At 42.5% G+C, this 23,264-nt stretch overlaps 1 protein-coding gene across 2 annotated transcripts in view; it reads left to right on the forward strand.

Annotated features, from left to right (window-relative positions):
• Window positions 1–23,264, forward strand: part of RELN (reelin) — a 524,687-nt gene that overhangs the window by 430,505 nt on the left and 70,918 nt on the right. For both annotated transcript variants that reach the window (XM_069977829.1, XM_069977836.1), the window contains exons 31-36: window positions 6,448–6,524; window positions 12,032–12,190; window positions 15,226–15,414; window positions 17,991–18,264; window positions 20,188–20,328; window positions 22,457–22,634. In XM_069977829.1, coding sequence (XP_069833930.1) covers window positions 6,448–6,524; window positions 12,032–12,190; window positions 15,226–15,414; window positions 17,991–18,264; window positions 20,188–20,328; window positions 22,457–22,634 — 1,018 coding nt within the window. The remainder of the gene's footprint in view (window positions 1–6,447; window positions 6,525–12,031; window positions 12,191–15,225; window positions 15,415–17,990; window positions 18,265–20,187; window positions 20,329–22,456; window positions 22,635–23,264) is intronic.

Consider the following 23,264-nt stretch of genomic DNA (forward strand, 5'->3'; position numbering starts at 1 on the left):
AATGCGCAATTTTGCACTTTGGGATTTTTTTGCGCTGACGCCGTTTACCGTACGAGATCAGGAATGTGATTAATTAATAGTTCGGGCGATTACGCACGCGGCGATACCAAACATGTTTATTTATTTATTTATTTGTTTACTTTTATTTAAAACCTGGGAAAAGGGGGGTGATTCAGACTTTTATTAGGGGAGGGGGATTTTTACTATTAACAACACGTTTTTTTTTTTTTTTACACATATACTAGAAGCCCCCCTAGGGGACTTCTAGTATATACACTTTGATCTCTCATAGAGATCTCTGCAGCATAGATATGCTGCAGAGATCCATGAGATCGGCACTCGTTTGCTTTCGGCTGCTGCAGCCGGAAACAAACGAGTGCCGAGCCGAGGACGGCGCCATCTTGGACGCGTCCCCGGCCGGCATCAGTAACGGAGATCGCTCCTCCGGGACAAGGTCCCGGAGGAGCGATCTCCCCCACTAGACACCAGGGAAACGTTGCCTCCGGTAATCGGAGGCAGCTGTCAACTTTGACAGCTGCCTCCGATTAGCTAATTAGCGGGCACGGCGATCGGACCGTGCCCGCTAATAGCGGCGGTCCCGGGCTACACGCGGCACCCGGGATCGCGGCACTTCAAAGCGGGGCCGCCGCGCGGCCCCGCTTTGAAGTGCTAATGAGGACATAGGACGTACCGGTACGTCATATGTCCTTAAGAGGTTAACGACATCGGGCGTAACCTTACGCCCTGGTACATGGCGCATCAGGGCGTAAATTTACGCCCGATGTTTCCCCGATCGCTGCGTGTTCGCACACAGCGATGGGGGAAGATGGCCTGCTATAAATCATAGCAGGCCATCTTAGCTTCTCGGCACGGGGGGTGGTTAACAACCCCCGTGCTTACGATCGCCGCTATAGCCTGATCAATTCAGATCAGCCAATAGCGGCGATCGGAACCTTTCCGGGTCATCGGTGACCCGATGACCCGTAAAAAAATGGCGGTCGGTGCTGTCCGAGGAAGGCACCGACCGCCATTACTGTAAAAAGTAATAGTGGTCACCGTGCCACCGGCCCGATCGCCGTGAACGGCCAGCCGGCCGTTCACGGCGATCGGGCCGGTGGCACGGCGATCAGAGTCCCACAAGATAAAAAATACCTGCCCTGGACCCCTCAGCTACCTAGCTCCAGAGCAGGTATTTGTACATTACTCACCTGTCCCGGGGTCCTGATCGGCGTCTTCCGGGTTCGCGGCGTCCTCCGTCTTTCCGGCGCGTCTTCGGATCTTTCCGGCGGTCCCCGTCGTCTTCTTTCGCCTATTTTCGGCTCCCGCCTCGTCATTTTCCGGATTTTCCGCTCTGCTGCCCTCTAGCGGCTGATATGTGTAATACACTTATCAGCAACTACAGGGATGTTCAAAATTTAGAAAAAGTTTTTGTTTCTTTCCAAATTTTTTTTTTTTCTATTTTCCGCACCCTATCGCCGCTGAGTGTTGATCAGCATCGCACGAAAGTGCGCTGCTAATCAGCAACTCCTCCTTTTTGGCGTAGGATGTTTTTTTTCTATATTCTACTGCCACGGTCTGCTGATAAGTGCCGCACATAAGTGCAGCATTTATCAGCAACTCCTTTGTTGGCGTAGGTTTTTTTTTTATACTTACTGTAAAAAAAACACGTAAAAAACACTACATTACACCACACTACATTGAATAAAGTTTGACACTACACCACTACATACCCCATATGCCAATCCCCGTATAAAGATGACCCCCAGGGTGTTTTCGGCGTCAGAGGGATACGTTATTATTGCCTCCGACAACGAAACAGCCAGTGAGGATGAATGGGGGATCCTTCTTTCCTCCTTTCATCCTCATCATCCTCATCATCCTCATCATCCTGTGACGTGTCTGGGGGTAGCGTAGCATACGCTGCCCCCCAGACACGTCTTTTCCGCCAGTACCATCCCAATAAGAGATCACGGTATGGTGTGAAATTCTCCAAACTCTGTGAGCGTACCTCAGGGTTCACTTACAGATTAAGGGTACGTGCACACTGCGGAATGGCGAAGGATAACCCTTCGTGCATTCCGCAACTGGCAACCGCCGGCGGACTGATGCGGGCGCATGTCTCCACCCGTGTCATAGACTCCATTCTATGCACGGGCGGATTCCATCGTCCATCCAAAGAATGAATACGTTGGACGGAGAGCGGAATCCGCCCGTGCATAGAATGGAGTCTATGACACGGACGGAGACGTGCGCCTGCATCAGTCCGCCGGTGGGTGCCAGCTGTGGAATGCACGAAGGGTTATCTGTCGCGATTCCGCAGTGTGCACGTACCCTTAGAGTGTATGTAGGAAGGGACACCCGAATCCAGCCCCCAGATGCCCCCCCCCCATCTTCGGAACAAGTGGAAAGATCGTCCAGGAACTGATCTTCCCACTGCTGGATAAAGGTTACCACCACCTGTACGGGGATAACCTTTATACCAGCACCCCCTCTTCCGGTCCCTCGCTGCCCGAGCTACTGTAGCTTGCGGCACAATCCGAAAATATCAGAAGCAGTAATAGAGCCCTAATATTTAGCAGCCATGGAGCGGACCCAGCGCTTCTGGATATGAAGGACCCCGTATCGCACCAGGACAACATTTTCCAGGTGACGTCCCCCACACTGGAAAACAGGAGACCCCAGAAGAAGCGCAGAGTGTGGCGTAACAGGGGGATCAGGAAGGACACCATTTACCAGTGTGACACCTTTCCTGATCACCCCGGCCTCTGCATACTGGATCGCTCCAAGGCGCACCACACATCATTGGAGTTCTACATTATCTAAATTCTGTCCCTTATTCCTATTTCAGGGGTCACGTTGGTCCAGGGATTATTCTGATCGCCATTATGGAGTCGGGAAGGAATTTTTCCCCTGTGATGAGGCTACTGTCGTCTGCCTCACGAGGGTTTTTTGCCTTCCTCTGGATCAACACAGATTGAATTTGATGGACACCTGTCATTTCCAACCTTATAAACTAATAATTGGCCTAATACCCCCAAAATAAATTAGAATTGTCCCTTTTTCCCAGCTAAGTAGGTATGGCCGCCATTCCCATTAGAGGATGCCATGATGCAATTACAAAGCCTCTGTGCGGCCAGGACAGTAGAAACCCCCCACAAGTGACCCTAATATGGAAACTACACCCAATAAGGAATCTAACAAGGGGGGCAGCGGGAATATGGCCCCCTGGTGACGGCCACATTTGGGACGTGAAAATGAAAAAAATGGTATTTTTTATTTTCTCGGCACATGTTCTACGTAGGTGACTGTCACCAGTGGGGTCCATATCCTCACTGCACCCCTTGCTAGATTCCTTATGGGGTGTAGTTTCCAGAATGGGGTCACTTGTCGGGGGTTTCTACTGACCTGGCAGCACAGGAGCTTTGTAATTGCGACATGGCCTCCATCCTCCATTCCAGCCTCTAAATGGCGCTCTGTCCCTTTGGTGGCTTGCCCTGTGCCCATATGGCACATTATGCCCACATGTGGGGTATTTTCGTACTCAGGGGAAACTTCCCTACACGTTTTGTGTTCATTTTCTTTTTTAACCACTTGTGGAAATGGAAAAAATCAAGGCTAGACCAACATTTAGTGTAATTTTTGTAAAGTTTTTACTTTAAATCATTAATCTTGTCATGATTTTTTCATTTTCACAAGGGGCTAAAAGATAAAAAAAAACAATAAATGTGTAGAGCAATTTCCCCTGAGTACGGAAATACCCCACATGTGGACATAAAGCGCCATGCGGGTGCAGGGTAAGCCTCCGAAGGGAAGGAGCGCCATTTCGTTTTTGAAGGCTGGATTTGGATGGAATGGATTTCGAGGGGCCATGTTGCATTCAAAAGGCCTCTGTGTTGCCAAGACAGTTGAAACCCCCCACAAGTGACCCCATTATGGAAACTACACCCCTCAAGGAATGTAACAAGGGGTGTAGTGAGCATATGGACCCCACTGGTGACGGGCACAAATGTGGAACAATGTGGTGTGAAAATGAAATATTACATTTTTTACACTATAATGTTGGTTTAGCCTTGAATTTATCATTTTCACAAGGGGTTAAAAGAAAAAAAAACACACAATATGTGTAGAGCAATTTCCCCCGAGTTCGTAAATACCCCACATGTGGACATAAAGCGCCGTGTGGGCGCAGGGCAATCCTCCGAAGGGAAGGAGCGCCATTTGGATTTTGGAGGTTGGATTTGGCTAGAATAGATGATGAACGCCATGTCGCATTTACAGAGCCCTCGTCCTGCCAAAACACTGGAAACCCCCCACAAGTGACCCCATTCTGGAAACTCCACCCCTCAAGGAATCTAACAAGGGGTGCAGTGAGGATATGGACCCCTTGATGACGGGCACATTTGTGCCATGAAAGTGAAAAAAATGAAATTTTTTACTTTTACGTCACATTGTTCCACATTTGTGCCCGTCACCAGTGGGGTCCATATACTCACTGTGCCCCTTGTTAGATTCCTTGAGGGGTGTAGTTTCCAGAATAAGGTCACTTGTGGGGGGTTTCCAGTGTCTTGGCAGCACGAGGGCTCTGTAAATGCGACATGGCCCTTGAAATCCTTTCCAGTGAAATTCAGCTTCCAAAAGCCAATTGGCGCTCCTTCCCTTTGGAGGCTCGTCCTGCGCCCCCTTGGCACTTTATCGCCACTTGTGGGGTATTTCCGTACTCGGGAGAAACTGCGCTACACATTTTATGTCTTTTTTTCCCTCTTATCCCTTTAAGAAAATGAAAAAGTGAAGGCTAGAACAACGTTTTAGTGTAAAAAATAAATTTTTCTTTTTTCACGCCATATTGTTCGGAAAATCTGTGAAGCACCTGTGGGGTCCAAATGCTCACCGCACCCCTTGTTACATTCCTTGAGGGGTGTAGTTTTCTAAATGATGTCCCTTTAGGGGTGTTTTTTAGGTTTTGGCACCCCAGAGCCTCTGCCAACCTGAAGTGGTACAGTCAGAAATGACCAAATATAACGGAGGCGTTGAAATTCACTAGGCGCTCCTTTATATCTGAGGCTTGTGGTTGCGTCAAATAGCGCAATAGGGCCACATATGGGGTATTTCTATAAACTGCAGAAACGGGGCAATAATTATTGGGGTGCATTTCTCTGGTAATAGGTTTATAATTATGAAAAATATTGGATTACAATAAAATCTCTGCACAGAAAATTAAAATTTTCACATTTCTTACACACTTAGCTTTTATTTCTGTGACTCCCCTAAAGGGTTAAAACACTTTCTGGATATGCTTTTGCAGAGTGTGGGGGGTGCAGTTTCTGAAATGGGGTGCTTTGTGGGGCTTTCTAACATACAGGCCCCTCAAATACACTTTAAACCTGAACAGGTCCCTAAAAATATCTGATTTTGAAATTTTACTGAAAATTTGGAAATTTGCTGCTAATGTTTTAAGCTTCCTATTGTCTAAAAAAAATGAAAGATCGTTTAATAAATGCCGCCACCATAAAGTAGACATGTTGCTTATGCTATTTAATATATAATTTATGTGGTATAACTACTTTCTGTATACGCAAAAAAGTTTCAAAGTTGGAAAAATGCAGTTTTTCACATTTTTTCACATTATTTGGGGTTTTTTCATAAAGATTCGTTATGAGTATCGACTCCAATTTACCAGAAATGTAAAGAACAATATGTCACGAGAAAACAATCTCAGAATCAGCCGGATAGGTAAAAGCATCCCAAAGTTATTAATGAATAAAGTGACACTGGTCATATTCATAAAATTTGTCTCTGTCATTAAGGCCATTTCAGGCTCTGTCCTTAAGGGATTAAGTGGCATCACAAGGTGGCGATTCTGCACATGATGAATCTTAATTAGAACTATCACACTTGATGCTGGACGGATTGGTTGTAACAGTTCTTTTTGTTGGGTTTATTTGTTTTGGTATGCTAGTTTTGCTTTACACTCTAATTCTTATGCTATACAAGATAGTTTACTCTGAGCATAAGCCTTCATTGTTATGTATCTACATTATTAGTCACAGTTATGGATGGTACCTATTGTACAGTACAATGATAATTTATACTTTTGTATAATTCCATATTGATACTTCAATGACACATTTATTGTATTTATTATCAGGGATGTAATATTTGGCTACTATGCTGGTGTTTATATCCTCTCTTGTAAAACTAACAAAATATGTTAAAAAAAAGGCTTGAGGCTTTCTTCCCACATAGCAGGGAAAGGCAGCCGTCTCGTAATATCGATGGCTGCTAATAATGATTATGATCATTATTATTGGCTGTCTATGGGGGAACATACTGTAGCCTAATCATGGATTTTCTGATTATTACATTTTATAAATACAGAATAGTATTACTGTGTATTAGTCCATATCCACATCATACATTGTCATCTTTTTTCTATTTGCTTCTTTACAGATTACTGCAATTTTATATACAGATTGGAAGCAAGAATGGTGGCTCTGCATGTAGCAAACCAAAGTCAAGAAATGAAGGTAAATCATTTGATTGCCTGCAGATCTTATTTGGTTTTGTATAAAAGGAAGAAATCATAGCTGGGCCCTTACATATAGTTAGAGATCATGATGTCACTGCTTGCACTGCTTGTATTTTATTCTGTTTATTAATGGATTGCATGGTGTGTATGCAGCTTTCTTCATCCCCTGAAGGCTTTAAGCATTGTCCATCAGTGCTTCTCAAACTTTTTATACTGGAGCCTCACCCAACAGAGCAAAGTGATGCCTGGGCCTCACCAGACTGACCAAGAGGATGCCTGGGCCTCACCATCTGTGGTAGAAGTCCATGCAAAAATAAAAACTATTGAAGTCTATCCTTGATTTGTCTTCTGAACTCTGTATAACATTAATATATGAACAAAATGAGTCAATAATGTTCCCGAAACAGAGATTGTTGCAGACAGGGAAAGAACTGTGCAGCCTATAGTCACTTTTGTGAGAACTGCCCCCCTGCTGTGCCTCACCAACAACTAGGGAGTGCCTTACAGGTGACACCCGCCTCACAGTTTGAGAAGCGCTGGTCTATGAACCAGTTATTTGTAGGATGCTTAACAGAATATTACAACATTATGTTTGATTATTAAAATTGGTCAAGTGATATCTATATCTGCTACACATTTGCATTAGGGTACTGTAATTTAAGAAGCTGTGTCACTACTAGAGATGAGCCGGTATGGGATCCGGTTCGGATTTTTCCAAAAATCTGAGACCGATCAGATTCGGATTTATGGAAATCCGCTCCGATTTTTTTTTCTTGCTTTCTAAAATGGAAGCCGCCATTCTAGAAAGCAGGAAGTGTTCCGGGAAGGAAAAGCGCTTTTCCATGATGCCCGGAACACATCCAATCAGCAGGGATCTTGCACTAGCCCCCCCCCCCCCTGTGTGACGTCGGTATTGCTTTAAGAGGAGCAATCACATGAACGCACCACGCAGTCTGCACAGAGAGAGGAAGGATGTTGTTACTGGCTGCAGTGCACACATCTCGTGATTATCAAAACTCTGCTGGTGCTGCTGCTGCTGTTGTGTACTACAGACTACTGAGAAGATATTGTAGGAAAGGAAAGGAAAGATTAGGAAAGCGGAGAGGAGAAACATCTAGTGATTGAGAGAGAAATATAGAGAGGGCGAAAGATAGATTAGGCATAGGACAGCAAAGGGTGCACGGAACAAAAATGTGCTCTACAGATATACTTCTGATAGTGTGTATATCACATCCGTCTTATCCTGAGAGACAAAAATACCTGGTGCAGGTGTATAGCATAAAAGTCTAACTGGCATCCAGGTTGACTATTGGTGTGCCTGCCCTTGCCTCCATGTTGGCTACTGCTGGGCCTTAACTAGCATCCAGGTTGACTACTGGTGTGCCTGCCCTTGCCTCCATGTTGACTACTGCTGCTCCTGTACTGGCCTCCGTGTTGGCTACTGCTGCTCCTGCCTTGCCTCCATGTTGGCTACTGCTGCTCCTGCCTGGCTTCCATGTTGGCTACTGTTGCTCCTGCCTGGCCTCCATGTTGACTACTGTTTCTCCTGCTCTTGGCTCCATGTTGGCTACTGCTGGGCCTTAACTGGCATCCATGTTGACTACTGCTGTGCCTGCCCTTGCCTCCTTGTTGGCTTCTGCTGGGCCTTAACTGGCATCCAGGTTGACTACTGGTGTGCCTGCCCTTGCCTCCATGTTGACTACTGCTGCTCCTGTACTGGCCTCCGTGTTGGCTACTGCTGCTCCTGCCTGGCCTAGATGTTGACTACTGTTGCTCCTGCCTGGCCTCCATGTTGGCTACTGCTGCTCCTGCCTGGCCTCCATGTTGGCTACTGCTGCTTCTTCCTGGCCTACATGTTGACTAATGTTGCTGATGTCTGTCCTCCATGTTGGCTACTGCTGCTCCTGCATGACCTCCATGTTGGCTACTGCTGCTTCTTCCTGGCCTACATGTTGACTAATGTTGCTGATGTCTGTCCTCCATCTTGACTACTGTTGCTGATGCCTGTCCTCCATGTTGACTACTGCTGCTCCGGTACTGGCCTCAAATGACTATTGCTGGACTTCCACTGGCCTCCAATGACTACTGCTGCTCCTTCACTGCATTTGTGACCTTTTTCCTGCATAGACCCAGTAATGGGGAATTTCTTGCATAGACCCTGTAATGGTGAATATTGAAGTCTAAAAAAAAAATTGACTTTGAGATATCAAAAAGATAATGATGTTACTGACATGTATAGCCCTAAATTCAACCAAATACACCACCCCCGTATCATATAGATGCTTTAAACTATGAAATCCGAAGAAATCCGAAATTCGGTCGAACTGAACTTTTTGAAAAAATCTGGAAGTCCAGTCGGGACGAACTTTTGAAAAGTTCGCTCATCTCTAGTCACTGCTGTTTTAGTACAGTCTTCTCCCTATTAAAGTCATAAATAGTACTTGTGAACATTCCCTAAAGCATGTGTAGTTAACAAGATGCACAGCATAAACCATTGTGATTCTTAGTATTAACTATAAATTTATGGGGGGGTTTTAGTAGAATAGAAAGATGCTTGCCAAAATGCTTACATAAGTAAGACAAGAATGAAGTAGTGTATGCTTTTAGTTGGAATCATCCGACACCCATTAACTCTGCGTGGGTCCCTACTTAAAAAGTAGATTGACCTCTCTTGTAGTGATGGTAACAGTCACAAACAGATACCACAGAGATTTTGTCTAACAGAAGGAGGCAAACAGGACTTCTAAGCAAACCCTTCTATTTCTGAATTGCTTTGTTACATGCATAATTTGCATCCCACAGGCGCTTTTCCGCTTTTCCCTGTAAATAATGGATATAAAATGTGAAACATTAAACAGAGTGTATTTCAAACATGTTTTGTATAATTGCTGCAAGCCGTAAGTCATTTGTAAGTGGGTTAAAAGTAGATTTTATATTATTAAACGTGCACAGAAGAGACACAACAATTTTCTTTCTCAATTTTCTTCACCAGACTGGCCTAACCCTTGACTTGCTTGTACTAATAATTGATATTTGGCAAGTTTTCTATAACTTCTTTAGTGATTTCTATATTACTTCTAGATTTTACTGGAGACTGATGGGGAGTTCCTGTTCCCCACTCCCTTCAGATCAGAGGGGCTAGCTTGATGCATTCCTTATATTCGAGCCAGCCCCCTGAGTCTATGTCACCAGCATTTCAACACTGTTTAATGGAGGGTTGTCGGAGAGAGGCAGGTGAAAGATCATGGTGACTGCCCACAGTCTGTGTAAGCAGAGTAGGACAGATTTTCTGTTTGTGCTTCTGTCTGTGCCTGCCTTTAGATCAGCATGCTATTTTATTTGTGTTTGATTAACCTGGCGTCGTGTCTGTAATCTAAGTTTATCTGCTGGCTTAGTTTGTGACAAAAACACTGCATGAGGTGCAAACCTGAACTAAACTAAAACACTAATGTGGCGAGCAAACAAAAATTTGTTTTGGCACACAGCTACAAAAACTAGGTGCAAAAAACAACCTCCAAGCTATAGAGCATCAAAAAGTCAGTTCCCCTGTGTATACACAGCATTGAGCAAGTGTTGCAACACCTGTGGTGGAGGAGAACACTTATGGTACTTTTACACGAAGCGATAATTCGCCCGACTAACGATTTTGAATGAACAATGTTTTTTTTATAACGATCAGTGTTTAGACGGAACGATACATCGTACGGAAAATTCGCTATGCGATCGTTTTGCGATCGTTTAAGCCTATCTCACACATAGGTGAAATCGCTGAAAGAATGTTTACACGGAACGATCTGCGAATTTTTTGCGAACGATCAACAATGATTTGAGAACATGTTCGCTGCGTTTACACGTACGATTATCGTTCGAATTCGGTGCAAAAACGAATGATCAATCGTCCCGTGTAAAAGGACCATTAGGGAACATGGACACTGGAATTTTTTTCACATAATTTAGTGGGGAAAGGCAGCTATCTATTGATAATGACGGCCACAAATACTGATCATGATCACTATTTGCAGCTGTCTATTAATAAAAAAAATATGAACATAGATATGAAAGAATGGTACTGTAAGTGGAACAGGATGAGTTAAAGAATGCATTGAACAAAGTTAGGGTCCGTTTACACACACAGATTATCTGACAGATATCTGCCAGATTTTTGCAGCCAAAACCAGAAATGGATTTGAAAAACAGAGAAATCTCAGTCTTTCCTTTATGACCTGTTCCCTGTTTATAGTCCATTCCTGGCTTCAAAAATCTGTCAGATATCTGTCAGATAATCTGTGTGTGTAAACGGACCCTTAGACATTTAATCGAATATGTAATGTGTGAATTTATTCTTTTGTTTTCTAAATAATCAATTTTAACATTTGTTTAAAGGGAATCTGTCTGCTGTAATATACATTACAAACTGCTGACACTGTTAGATAGCTGTTACCTTTCATATATGTTTTTTTCTCTAGTACAATGAGTTAGGGTAGCTTCACACACTGCATCACACTGTGGATCTGCTGCAGATTCTGTACGTGTGAATGGTGCGGATTTGATGCTGTGTTCAGTTATTTTAATCAAATCTGCTGCGGATCCACAGCAGAAAATCTGCTGCGATGCAGTGTGTGTGAAGCTACCCTCAAACAGCTCCCAAACAGGTACAAGCTGGAATGTCTCCTCTCTCCCCCTCCCTGCTTGATTAACACCTGGAAGCTAATGGTCCTTTTACACGGGACGATAGATCGTTCGTTTTTGCACGATAACGGTCAAATTCGAACGATAACCGTACGTGTAAACGCTGAGAACGATTAAACGACGAGCAAAAAAATCGTTCATTTTGATCTTTCAACATGTTCTCAAATCATCGTTGATCGTTCGCAAAAAATTCGCAGATCGTTCTGTGTAAACATTCTTTCAGCGATTTCACCTATGTGTGAGATAGGCTTAAACGATCGCAAAACGATCGCATAGCAAATTTTCCGTACGATGTATCGTTCCGTCTAAACGCTGATCGTTATAAAAAAAACATTGTTCATTCAAAATCGTTAATCGTGCGATAGGGCGAATTATCGCACCGTGTAAAAGTACCATAAGTCGCAGCAGGGTCAGGTATGGGAGGGGGAGAGAGGTGTTATAGCTTGCTGCCCTTTAGGAGCTTGGGAAAGCCTCTTTGACTCTTCATGCTATATCATGAAAGCATTTTTCTACATTCTGGAACCACAGATAGATATATGAAAGGTGTCTCCGTGTCCTAAAAGATACTAACAGTGTCAGCAATTTAAATTGTGAATTGCAGCGCTGACAGATTCCCTTTAAAGATTGTGAGAGTGAGAGTGGCACAATTATATATGTTTCAATAAAGGGATGTTACCACTTGCTAGGATATGTCCCATGTAATTGTGTGTGTATATATATATATATTTATTTATGGAGGTCTTTTCATGTTTACAGTAAATGTATTCATTATGTGCATTTACTTTTATATTCATGTCTTTTCAATGTCAATTTCAGGTATTGTTGTCCAGTACACAAATGACAATGGCATCAGTTGGAGTTTGTTGCGTGAACTGGATTTTCTTTCCTATCTGGATCCGCAATTAATTTCGGTTGAGTTACCTCGAAAGGCCAAAACATCTTCCACTGCTTTCAGATGGTGGCAACCACAGCATGGTAGGTTAAAGAAAAAGAACTTTCTTAAAAGGGTACTCCAGAGAAAAAAAAAGGGTTTTTAAATCACCAGGTGTTGGAAAGTTATACAAATTTGTACCCTCGCTGATCAGCTGTTCGTCACAGCTTGGCGTAAGCACTACAGATTAGTGGCTGAGCCTAGTTACTATATTCTTGCAGAATCAGGTCTAAGGCTGGACACAGACTAGGCATTTTTAGAGGAAGAAGAAAAACCCTATTTATTACTATGTTTTTTGGGGTCCAGAATCTTGTGGCCGGATGTTAGCTGAGAGTCAATAGTTCTTTAGGGGTTGGCCAATTTATAGTAAACTTGTGTACAGTATTAGTAAATGTACACACTGCACTTACTGACAATAACTCCCAGTTTGCACGGATATCATATGCCTCTCCTCCAGTCTGCACCATCCTACTCTGTATGCTGATGATCTTGCCCATAAGATGGTTAAGCATGAGGGAATATATGACCATGCCTTTCTCTAGGTGCCCTCCATAGGGCCTGTATATACTTGTGAAGGATGGAGAGGTAGGGGCATGGTCACATTTTCTTCCATCTCCATGCTCAGCCATCTTATAGATGGGATTGCCGTTCAGCATACAGAGCAGGATGGCAGAGCCTGGAGCTTCTAATATCAGTGCTAAAATGCACACAGAGAGCTGCTGGCAGTAAGTACAGTGAGCACACTTACTAATATTGTACACTAAACAATTTTATCATAAAGTGGCCAACCCTCTAGAAGAGTCACTGGTAAAGACTCAGTTGTCACAGTGGTTTAAGTGGTTTCATTGGTCCTCCCACAATCCCTTAGGCTGTCATAGTGGGTTATGGAGACTTCCCCCACAATATGCCATTGTTGGTGTATGGACTACCTCACAGGTTCACATTTGCATTAGAGGCTCTGTTTGGGGCCCCCATCGCAAAATCTATTCAAATAACTGCACAAAAAAATAAGCAAGCGCAATTTTTTTGCCTTGTTAAAATGGAGTAAAATAACTGACACCAGACGGAACCCGATAATTTCCATTTAAAGAGGATGTACCATCAGGTACATCCTCTTCAATCTGACCCAGGGATAGAACGGCACCGCCACGGGCAAGCCAGTGCCATGGTCTGTTCTTTTAACCATGGCCCGGTTCCCGTGTACGGCGCCGTTCTATCCACGGGTACCGGGCCGGGGCTGTTCTATCCCTGGGTCACAATAAAGATGATGTACCTGATGGTACATCCTCTTTAAGTCATCGGGGTCTGCCAAGCTCCATTGGTATCTGTTGTGCAGTGTATCTGCTGGGTCTGTTTACTGCTGGAGCCATTAAAGGGGAACTCCGGATAACAAAAACTTCTTTTCTATTAAAAGTACATTAAAAGTTATATAGATGTGTATATTTTAGTCAGTATATGTATATTTTAGTCAGTATATTTCAATCAGTATTGCAACCAAAACCAGGAGTGGATTAAAAACACAGAAAGGATCTGTTCACACAATGTTGAAATTGAGTGGATGGCCGCCATTTAATGGCAAATATTTGTTGTTATTTTAGAACCACGGCTGTTATATTGAACTAATGGCCGTTATTTACTGTTATATAGCGGCCATCCACTCAATTTCAACATTGTGTGAACAGATCCTTGCTGTGTTTTTAATCCACTCCTGGTTTTGGTTGCAATACTGACTGAAATATACTGACTGAAATATACGTAGTGTGAACGCAGCCTATTACTGTATCTGTACAGTTCTGCCACACTGGTAGCTGATAGAAATCCAGGAAGTGAAAAAAAATGGCCCCTGTGCCAATTCACATTGTCTCCTGCTCCTTCTGCTATCCCCCTTAGGAGACAAGTATTCCAGGCCTCTGTCTCACATTGTGTCTGTTTGCTGATGATGCAGACAGGGGGCAGGGCGTGATCTCACAGGAGGCTTGGCTGGATAACCCAATCCCCTGAGTGATTCACCATCTCTAACCGGCCAGAAGCAGCCGCTGCACTAATTTTACTGAAAGTAATGGGTGGGGGCTGTGATGATCACATGAGGGAAAGCATTGCATTCTGGGAAGTGCTAAACCAGGAAAGACAGAAACACAAAACAGAGCAACCCCCCCCCCCCCCCCCCCCCCCCAATTGATTTTTGGTAGTTTCAAAAACTGGGATAGACAGGTAAGTAATGCGTTATGCTTCTGCAGAAGTTTCAATTTTTTTAACCTCTACCTGGAGTTCCCCTTTAAGGAAGATGTGAACCTAGGCTAACAAGATGCAACATAACACAAAAATATCACATATGAATAGCATAAAACACTCAAACATAAGTAATATACCTTACTAATCAGGGCAAATATCTGATAACCGATGTTTATTGTGCTACAGGACCCTGTATTGGGACACTGCATTTATATAACATATTAGTTGTATAAAAATATATATAGGGGAGTTTTATCAAACTGGTGTAAAGTAGAATTGTCTTAGTTGCCCCTAGCAACCAATCAGATTTTCAAAGAATCTGTGAGGAATGAAAAGTGGAATCTGATTGGTTGCTGGGGACAACTTAGACAATTCAACTTTACACCAGTTTGATAAATCTCCCCCTAAGTTTTCAGGTACAGCATTACTTATCTTTATATGTGAGTGTATTTTGCATTTAGACAGGCAGATTTATCTGACAGATTTTGGAAGCCAAAGCCAGGAATGGATTTAAAAAGGGGAGAAATCTCAGTATTTCCTTTATGACCCGTTCCCTGTTTATAGGCTGTTCCTGGCTTTGGCTTCAAAAATCTGTCAGATAAATCTCTCAGCAATATTCCAGAGAAATGGTCAGAAACTGAGAAATGCTAATGACCACTTTACCTCTGGTAAAAGCGTAATCAAAGAATACATGCTGCTAATATAGTTGTCTGTGTTTTTAACATTATGACCAATCTAATAAAATTCAGATTTCTTTCAATTATGCAGTGATTGCCCATGTACTACTGTTCATTTGCCTGTTCAGAGATTTGACCTATTTGTTGTTTTTACTGTTTTCCTATCTCAGGAAAACAGTCTGGTCAGTGGGCACTAGATGATGTTCTCATTGGAATGAATGACAGCTCTAGAACAGGATTTCAAGATAGATTTGATGGATCTGTTGACTTACAAGCAAACTGGTACAGAATTCAAGGAGGCCAAGTAGACATTGACTGTCTTTCAATGGATACCGCACTTGTATTTACAGAGAATATAGGTATGTATTTTTTTATATATATATATATATATATATATATATATATATATATATATATATACACACACATATATATATATATATATATATATTCCATATATTCCATTGTTTCATACTTCTGCCTTGTTATATCTTAATAACATATATATCTTAACTGTAGTACAAACTGGAACATTCTACATTCAGAGATAAGTATGACACAACTGGGCAAGCAATGTGATCTACAATAAACATGTAACCAATAAATACTGTGTTTCCCCAAAAATAAGACATCCTCCTAAAATAAGACACCCTAGCTAGCCTAAAATAAGGCACCCCCAACCTAAACTAAGGTACCCCCTTAATAAGGCTGCTAACAACCCACGCGACCCAGCCCCCCTCCCCCGTTCACCTAATTTCCTTGTGGACCTTGACAGTTGGCGCCGCAGGCACACTGGTCCATGGCCCCTATGTCTGTCTGCACGTCCCAATGCCTTGCAGTCCTTGCACGTCCTGACATCCCTTGCAATGCCTTGCAGCCCTTGCACGTCCTGACGTCCCGCTGCACACTGCTGGTCTCCTGGTCCTGCTACACTTCTATAGGACGTTGGTTAGTATGCCGGAAGGTTCCAGGCGGAGGGAGACGCAGGGTGGAGGCCTGGGGGAGAGAGCCGTGGTGGGAAGCCGGGAGGGAGAGAGCCACGATGGGGAGAAAGCTGAGGGGGGAGGCCTTGGAGACACAAATAAGACATTTCCTGAAAATAAGACAGTGGGGGAGATTTATCAAACTGGTGTAAAATAGAATTGCCTTAGTTCCCCCTAGCAACCAATCAGATTCCACCTTTTATTTTTCAAAGAATCTGTGAGGAATGAAAAGCGGAATTTAATTGGTTGCTAGGGGCAACTAAGGCAATTCTACTTTACACCAGTTTGATAAATCTCCCCCATAGCGCCTCTTTAGAAGCAAACATTAATATAAGGCACTGTCTTGTTTTTGGGGAAACCTTATATATCAGTTTCCAGTTACCTCTAGCCACAGTTTTCTCCAGGCCCACCCCTCACCTCCTCTGAGGATGATTGTCAGCCTTATCATCTTTGGCTACATTGAAATCAAGTGTGGCCGAAGATCAGCCAGCTCTCAGTCAATCAGGCAGAGCAGGCTGAAGACAGAGAGCGAGGTGAGGCAAAAAAGTGTCACAGTCCAGTCTGCGGCATCGGCTTCCCCGTGACAGCGCTGATCTATCCGTGTGTCAGATTAAAGAGGATGTACCTGATAGTACATTCTCTTTAAGATACCTACAGTATGCAATGCTTGCCTAATAGGTAAGTGGAAACTGGCAGCACAGATATATGTATATACCTGCTGTCATTCTCTGTTTAATACAACTTGAAAGTCATTGTATTGTACTGTAGAAGGGGACAGTTATACTTACATAGATAGACAATTGAACAGAGGTTTGTTGTAAGTGTATATGAAATCATCTGCTAGACCCAATAGTGTCATTTCAGATATCCTTACACTGTGTTATTGTTTATGGGTATGTCAGTTTGTTGAATTAGACTTTTAGGTTATATTGCATGATATTACATTAATATGCATATGCTGTACATTGAACATTTTTAGAGTCTGTTATGTTAATATATTGATATATACTGTGTGGATTCCCTACTTTTTTGGCTCAGCTTTTTAATTAATTTTTTCAACTGTAATTCATGTTTTAACCTACTGACACTGTTACATAGCTGTTAGGTCTAGGAGATACATTTTACCGTCCATACTGTATATCTGTTTTTGCTTCTAGAACATAAAAAAATTCTGTTATTTTCCAGTGAGAAGTGTCAGAGAGGCTTTCCCAAACTCCTGATCTGATGCAAGCTGGAATACTTCCTAACTACGCCTTCCATACCTTTTCCACCCTATTCCACCAACAGACCTGACGACAGATTATCTGCCAAAGATGTTAAGCCAAACCCAGGAGTGGATTTGAAAAGAGGAGAAATCCAGTCTTTCCTTTATGCCCTATTCTCTGATTCTAGTCTGTTCCTGGGTTTGGTTTCAAATCTTTGGCAGATAATCTGTCGTCAGATCTGTTGGTGGAATAGGGCCAGTCTGCTTGATTGACAGTCACCTGCAACCTGAGCTCCAAGCAGGTCAAGGGATTGGAGGGGAGGAGGTGTTACAGCCTTAAGAAGATCGAGAGCTTGGGAAAGCCTCTCTGACACTTTTCTCAGCAGAATAAAAGCATTTTTTTTATATTCTTGAGCCATGAACGGATATTTTAATGGCACTGTGTATCTCCTTGACCTAACAGCTATCTAACAGTGTCAACAGTTTACAGTTTGAACTGAAGCTGACAGATTCCCTTTAAATGATTTTATAGTTCTAAATGTAACAATAAAGTCATGAACCTTTTATTGTGGTCTAGTGAGGGGCAGCTAGGCTGCTAATGTTTTATTCAGTATCTGAAACCTAAAAGTTAATCAAAGATAAAAAATAAAAATAAAAAAAATAACACGTGTTAAAAACATTCTTTCTGCCCTGGAATTACAACATAGTAAATGATGAAATTATTGATAAAATTTAAATTGTGTTACAGGAAAACCTCGGTATGCTGAAACATGGGATTTTCATGTTATGCCTTCTACTTCTTTACAATTTGAGTTGAGCATGGGATGTAATAAACCATTTAGTGATTCCCACACAGTTCAGTTGCAGTACTCATTAAATAATGGAAGAAACTGGCACCAGGTTACTGAGGAGTGTGTGCCCCCTAGCATTGGCTGCCTGCACTATACAGAAAGCTCTATCTACCCTTCTGAAAGATTCCAAACCTGGAAAAGAGTTACTGTCTACCTTCCACCTTCTACAATGTAAGTCTATAGGTTTTTAAATAATTTGCCCTGTAAGATATGAACAGAATATGTAATTATTTCTATATCCCAAGAATATTTGTAAAATTTACTGTTTTTCCCGCCAAGTCCCTAAAAACTTTCATGGTATGTGTACCCTAAGGAATGTGGGCAGATCCCGCTGCTTACATGCATCTCTGCCCGTGCCATAGACTCCATCCTGTGCACAGGCAGATTCTGGCATCTGCCAGAAGAATGAACAGGTTCATTCTTCAGATGTACGGCGGAATCTGCCTGACCATAGAATAGAGTCTATGGGACCAGCGGAGATGCACGTGGCTGCGAGTGCGGGCAAGCTGACGAATCCGCAGCGGGTGATCCACCTGGATTCTTTAGTGTGCAAAAACCCTTAAAGTGCACCTGTTGCAAATTTTTTTAAGACATCAACAGGGGTTGTGATTGCAAGCAGTTTTGCACTATACTCATATAGACAGTGGAAAATAGAAGAGAAAACTGCACTCACCGGCATGAAAGACAACTTCTTTATTTTTTATGCATGTGCGGACATTGCAGAGCAGACGCCAGCTGGGTGCGGGTAACAGGCTTGTTTCGCGCTACTGCGCTTGTTTCGCGCTACTGAGCAGCAAAACGTGGCCATGTTTTTGCAGCGCTGGATAACCCCTTCAAAAACAGGAAACCTTAAAAAATAAAATATATAGCAAAACTGCTTCGATCACAACCCCTGTTGATTTTTTTTTAAATTGCAACAAAGACTCTTTAAATACTCCCCAGTATTTAAATTTATGTTTATAATCTACAGCTAACAACTGATCGCTCTGTGCTGTTTAGTAGCTCTATTTACTTGCAGCCTGCACATTTCATTCACTTAGGGTATGTTCACATTGAGTAAATGTGCCGGAGTTCCGCTGCGGAATCTCACCTGCCTCAATGTCAGGAGGCATCTCTAGGGGAGGGCTTGCGCGTCCCCGCTCTCTGCTCAAAGAATTGACATGTCAATTCCCGCTAAGTGTGAACATACCCTTAAAAGTAGGGCAGATTCGGAGAAGGCTTGAATTACTGCAGCCCTTTACTTTCTCCTTGCTGATATCAAACAGATATAGAGGGATTTTATTATCTAGCTGTTCAGGAGCAGTAACAAAACCCATGAATGGTATACAGTTATATGGTGATTCAAAACGGCTTTAAAGTGTCACTGTCGTGAAATTTTTTTTTGCAGAAATCAATAGTCCAGGCAATTTTAAGAAACTTTGTAATTGGGTTTATTATCCGAAAAATGCATTTTTATCATGAAAAAGCAGTTTGAAGCTCTCCCCCCTGTCTTCATTGTTCTCCTATGGAGAGAGCTAAAGAAAAGACCAAAACAGGACAACAAAGAGTTAATCTACAAATCCCTCACGGGATATCTCCTGTGACAGTCACCAGTGACCTGTCTGAGCTCAGATTACAGCTGTCACCCAGCTCCGTGCCTGTAATCCTCTGTTATCTGCTTTCTGCTACCGGCTAACTCCCTCCTTCCTCCTCCCCCCTCCCCTCTCCCTAGAGCAGACAGGGTACGACTCCTGCAACAAGTCACAATTTTCAGATTTTTCAGAGTGGATGAAAAAGAGGAAGGAGGGGGGGACCTGGGAAAAGGCTTTTTACATGCAGATAATGGCAGATTTGGCTAATAAACCCAATTACAAAGTTTCTTAAAATCGCCTGGACTATTGATTTCTGCAAAAAAAAAAATACGACAGTGACTCTTTAACTAGATGAAATGCTGTGGCCCTTAAAACATTTCACTACTTTTGATGAGACTTTTGAGTCAGCACTAGGCTTATTAAATATGTTTCGCAAATAAATAAATGATTGACTCTGTACTCATGCAGTATTGATTGCAGATTGTGAAATAATTGTTGAAATGTGCTTTGATTTTTACGGCAGCTCTCCAAGGACTCGCTTCAGATGGATACAGAATAACTATGGGCCTGGCGCAGATGCCTGGGCCCTTGATAACGTTATTCTATCTTCAGGATGTCCTTGGATGTGCTCAGGACACGGGATATGTGACGCAGGCCACTGTGTGTAAGTTCTAAATAAGGATCCTATAGTTAAGTTACTTAAGATTTTTCTAAAAGTTCTTTTTAAAATAAGGAATTACAAAGAAAAAACAACAATGCTAACTGTATTTGAAATAACTAATCCATTTTACACCAGGCTTATTCATAATAATGTTTTAGCTCACATATATTTTGCCCCAGTAAGGGTACAATAGTTTTTAAAGTTTCCTCGTACAGTTAGTTGATACTAAATATACTTTTATTATTATCCGTATATATTTCTTTGGAGAAATCACTAAATTATGTTAAATCTCAATGATTACACAGAGCATATTTTTCATCCTGTAGACTGATTAGTCAAATCGTTAAAAAAAAGAAAAAAAAGAAGAGAAAATCTTAAACAAGTACATATAAATTCACTTCCATGTAAAATTTAGTAGCCTACTTCCTTTCATTTGTGGAATAAGAATTGTGTTTTACCACCTTGCTCTTAACCGTTACACAAGGTCTTCTTACATGCTGACTCGTTGATCACCTCCCTCTTTCCCATTTACTTAGGATCCTATTACACGAAGGAATAATCAGCCAAATCAGACCGAAACTGCTCTTTGTAATAAAGACAATGATCAGCCGAAGACCCAATCATTGGCTGATTGTTGTCTTTTGGCAAGTTTCAAAATCATGATGATTGTGTATAAAATAATAAAGCTATCCTTTCCCCTGTGTCCTCCAGCCTTGTCTGTGGGATTCCCTGGTTATTGCAGCTACAGCTCTTACTTTTAGTCCCGTCTCTGAAGTGACAGGCTGAACAGCCATGCGGCCATTGATTAGATGAGTGACTGTAACTTCAGAGATGGGACCAGAAGTAAGAGCTACAGCTGCAGACAAAGCCTGAAGACACCGGGGAATGTGATCAAGTAAGTATATATATTTATTGTTTTACACCAAAGCAAGGCCTGTGTGGACATCGATAACATTATCCGTGCAGCTCTTGCTGCATGATAATCGAGAGTGTATAGGCTCTGTAAGTGAAGCCTGATATAGCAGGTCGGTAATAGGGCTTTTACTTACTCTCCCCCTTCTTTGTTCCATTTCTTTTTTATTGGTTTATTAGTCTTATGTACGATCACAATGGTATCCAGCCTATTTTATGTTTGTGACTTGTATGTTTGTGTCCTCTAATTTATGGGTTATTAAGATTATAAACATTTTATACTGGATGATTGAATAAAAAAAAAAGCCACTATTTAGCTACTGGGGGGGGATTGGTAGGCCGGCCACCACCCTCTTACAACTCACTCTAAGAAAAAGCTGTGAGGTGTCAGGGAGTCCTGGGGTCCGTGAAGATGCTAGTCCCTTCTCTCAACCCGCAACCCCTTTCCCTGCCTACTTGCCCCCCTGGGCTAAACCCCAGGGCAGCAACTGGGCAACAGTCCCTAGCCTAACTAGGGATACAGGGAGTTAGACAGAACACACAGACAGGTATATAATAACAGGTCAGACAGTCCGAGTCAGGAACAGGAGGTAACGTCAAAATCCAAATCAGTAAGTATAGGGTAAACAGAGTTCAGTCCAAGGTCAAACACAATACGTAATGCAGTACAGAAGTATGAGGCAGAGGCAAAGTCTAGTCCAAGTCTAAGTGTCAAATAACAAGCAGTATAATGGATATGCTGGTGAAGCTGGAGACCAAACATACACTGGCAACTTCTGTAAGTAATGTCCAGACTAAATTCTGCCAGAACTCCCGCCCCAGCCACTGATAGGAACAAGGAGTCTGACAGCTGAGATGGAGACCAATAGCAGCCAGGGAGCAGTTCCTGTGTTCTGAATGGAGCAAGCCTCGGGAACAGCTAGCAACACCTGAAGGCTTAACCCCATGAGCACCAGAGAAGAGGAATCAGGAGAAGCATGAAGCTGGGTGTTGGCTCCCTGGCAGCACAGTATGATGTGTGTGAATCGGGTCAGAAAGATATTGGGCGTCGGCTGGTTCTTCCAGCCGAATTCACACACAATGAACAAACTCTAACATGAGGTTTTTGCCTGTGTAAACATGCGCTTAGTTTAAAAATGCCACGTTTCTTACATTTTAATATTTTAATTGCCGCTACTAACATGTTTTTAACACCATATACAAATCTTAACATTTATAGGTGTGATCGTGGTTTTGGAGGTTCATATTGTGTCCCAATCATTCCTTTACCTTCAATTCTTAAAGATGATTTTAACACTAATCTACATCCAGATCAGTGGCCAGAAGTGTATGGAGCAGAAAGGGGAAATCTAAATGGAGAAACAATTAAATCCGGAACAGCGCTTGTCGTTAAGGGGGTTAGTACAGTTTTTTGTCCATATCAGTCTTTTCAGCCTGAGTTGTCTCTGCCTTTATTTCATATTATGTGTATATTTGCATTACAAATATAGAATTATTTTTATATATTTTTTAATACATTGCTTTAAAAGATTTGGCTGCTTTATAGTAAAATAGTTTAGCTTACAGTATATGTAAGTGTACTTACTGCACTTAGTGACAGCAGCTCCCTGTGTACCTCATAAAGCTAAAGTCATACTCTTCTCCTCTAACTTGTGCTGTCCTGCTCTGTGGTAAGTCTGTCCATAAGATTGCTGACATGGAGAAGCATATAACCATGCCCAGCCCCCAGTGTCCACCACTGAGCCTGTATATGCCTATGGAGGACATTGAGGGTGGGGCATGGTCACTTGCTCCTCCATGTCGACCATCTTATAGACAGACTCACCGCAAAGTAGCACAGCCTGGAAGAGGGGAGCCTGATTTTTGCTTTATGAGGTACACAGGGAGCTGCTGTTAGTAAGTGCAGTAAATACTATTACTGCTCGCTCTGCTAGAACCATTAGCAGAGAAAGTGGTGTTAATAATCACCAGTCGCTGTACAGAGGCTGCAGCACACAGAGAAATACTGACAGACAGTTTTTCTCTGG

This window comes from Dendropsophus ebraccatus, chromosome 1, assembly GCF_027789765.1.
Source record: "Dendropsophus ebraccatus isolate aDenEbr1 chromosome 1, aDenEbr1.pat, whole genome shotgun sequence".
Taxonomy (NCBI): domain Eukaryota; kingdom Metazoa; phylum Chordata; class Amphibia; order Anura; family Hylidae; genus Dendropsophus; species Dendropsophus ebraccatus.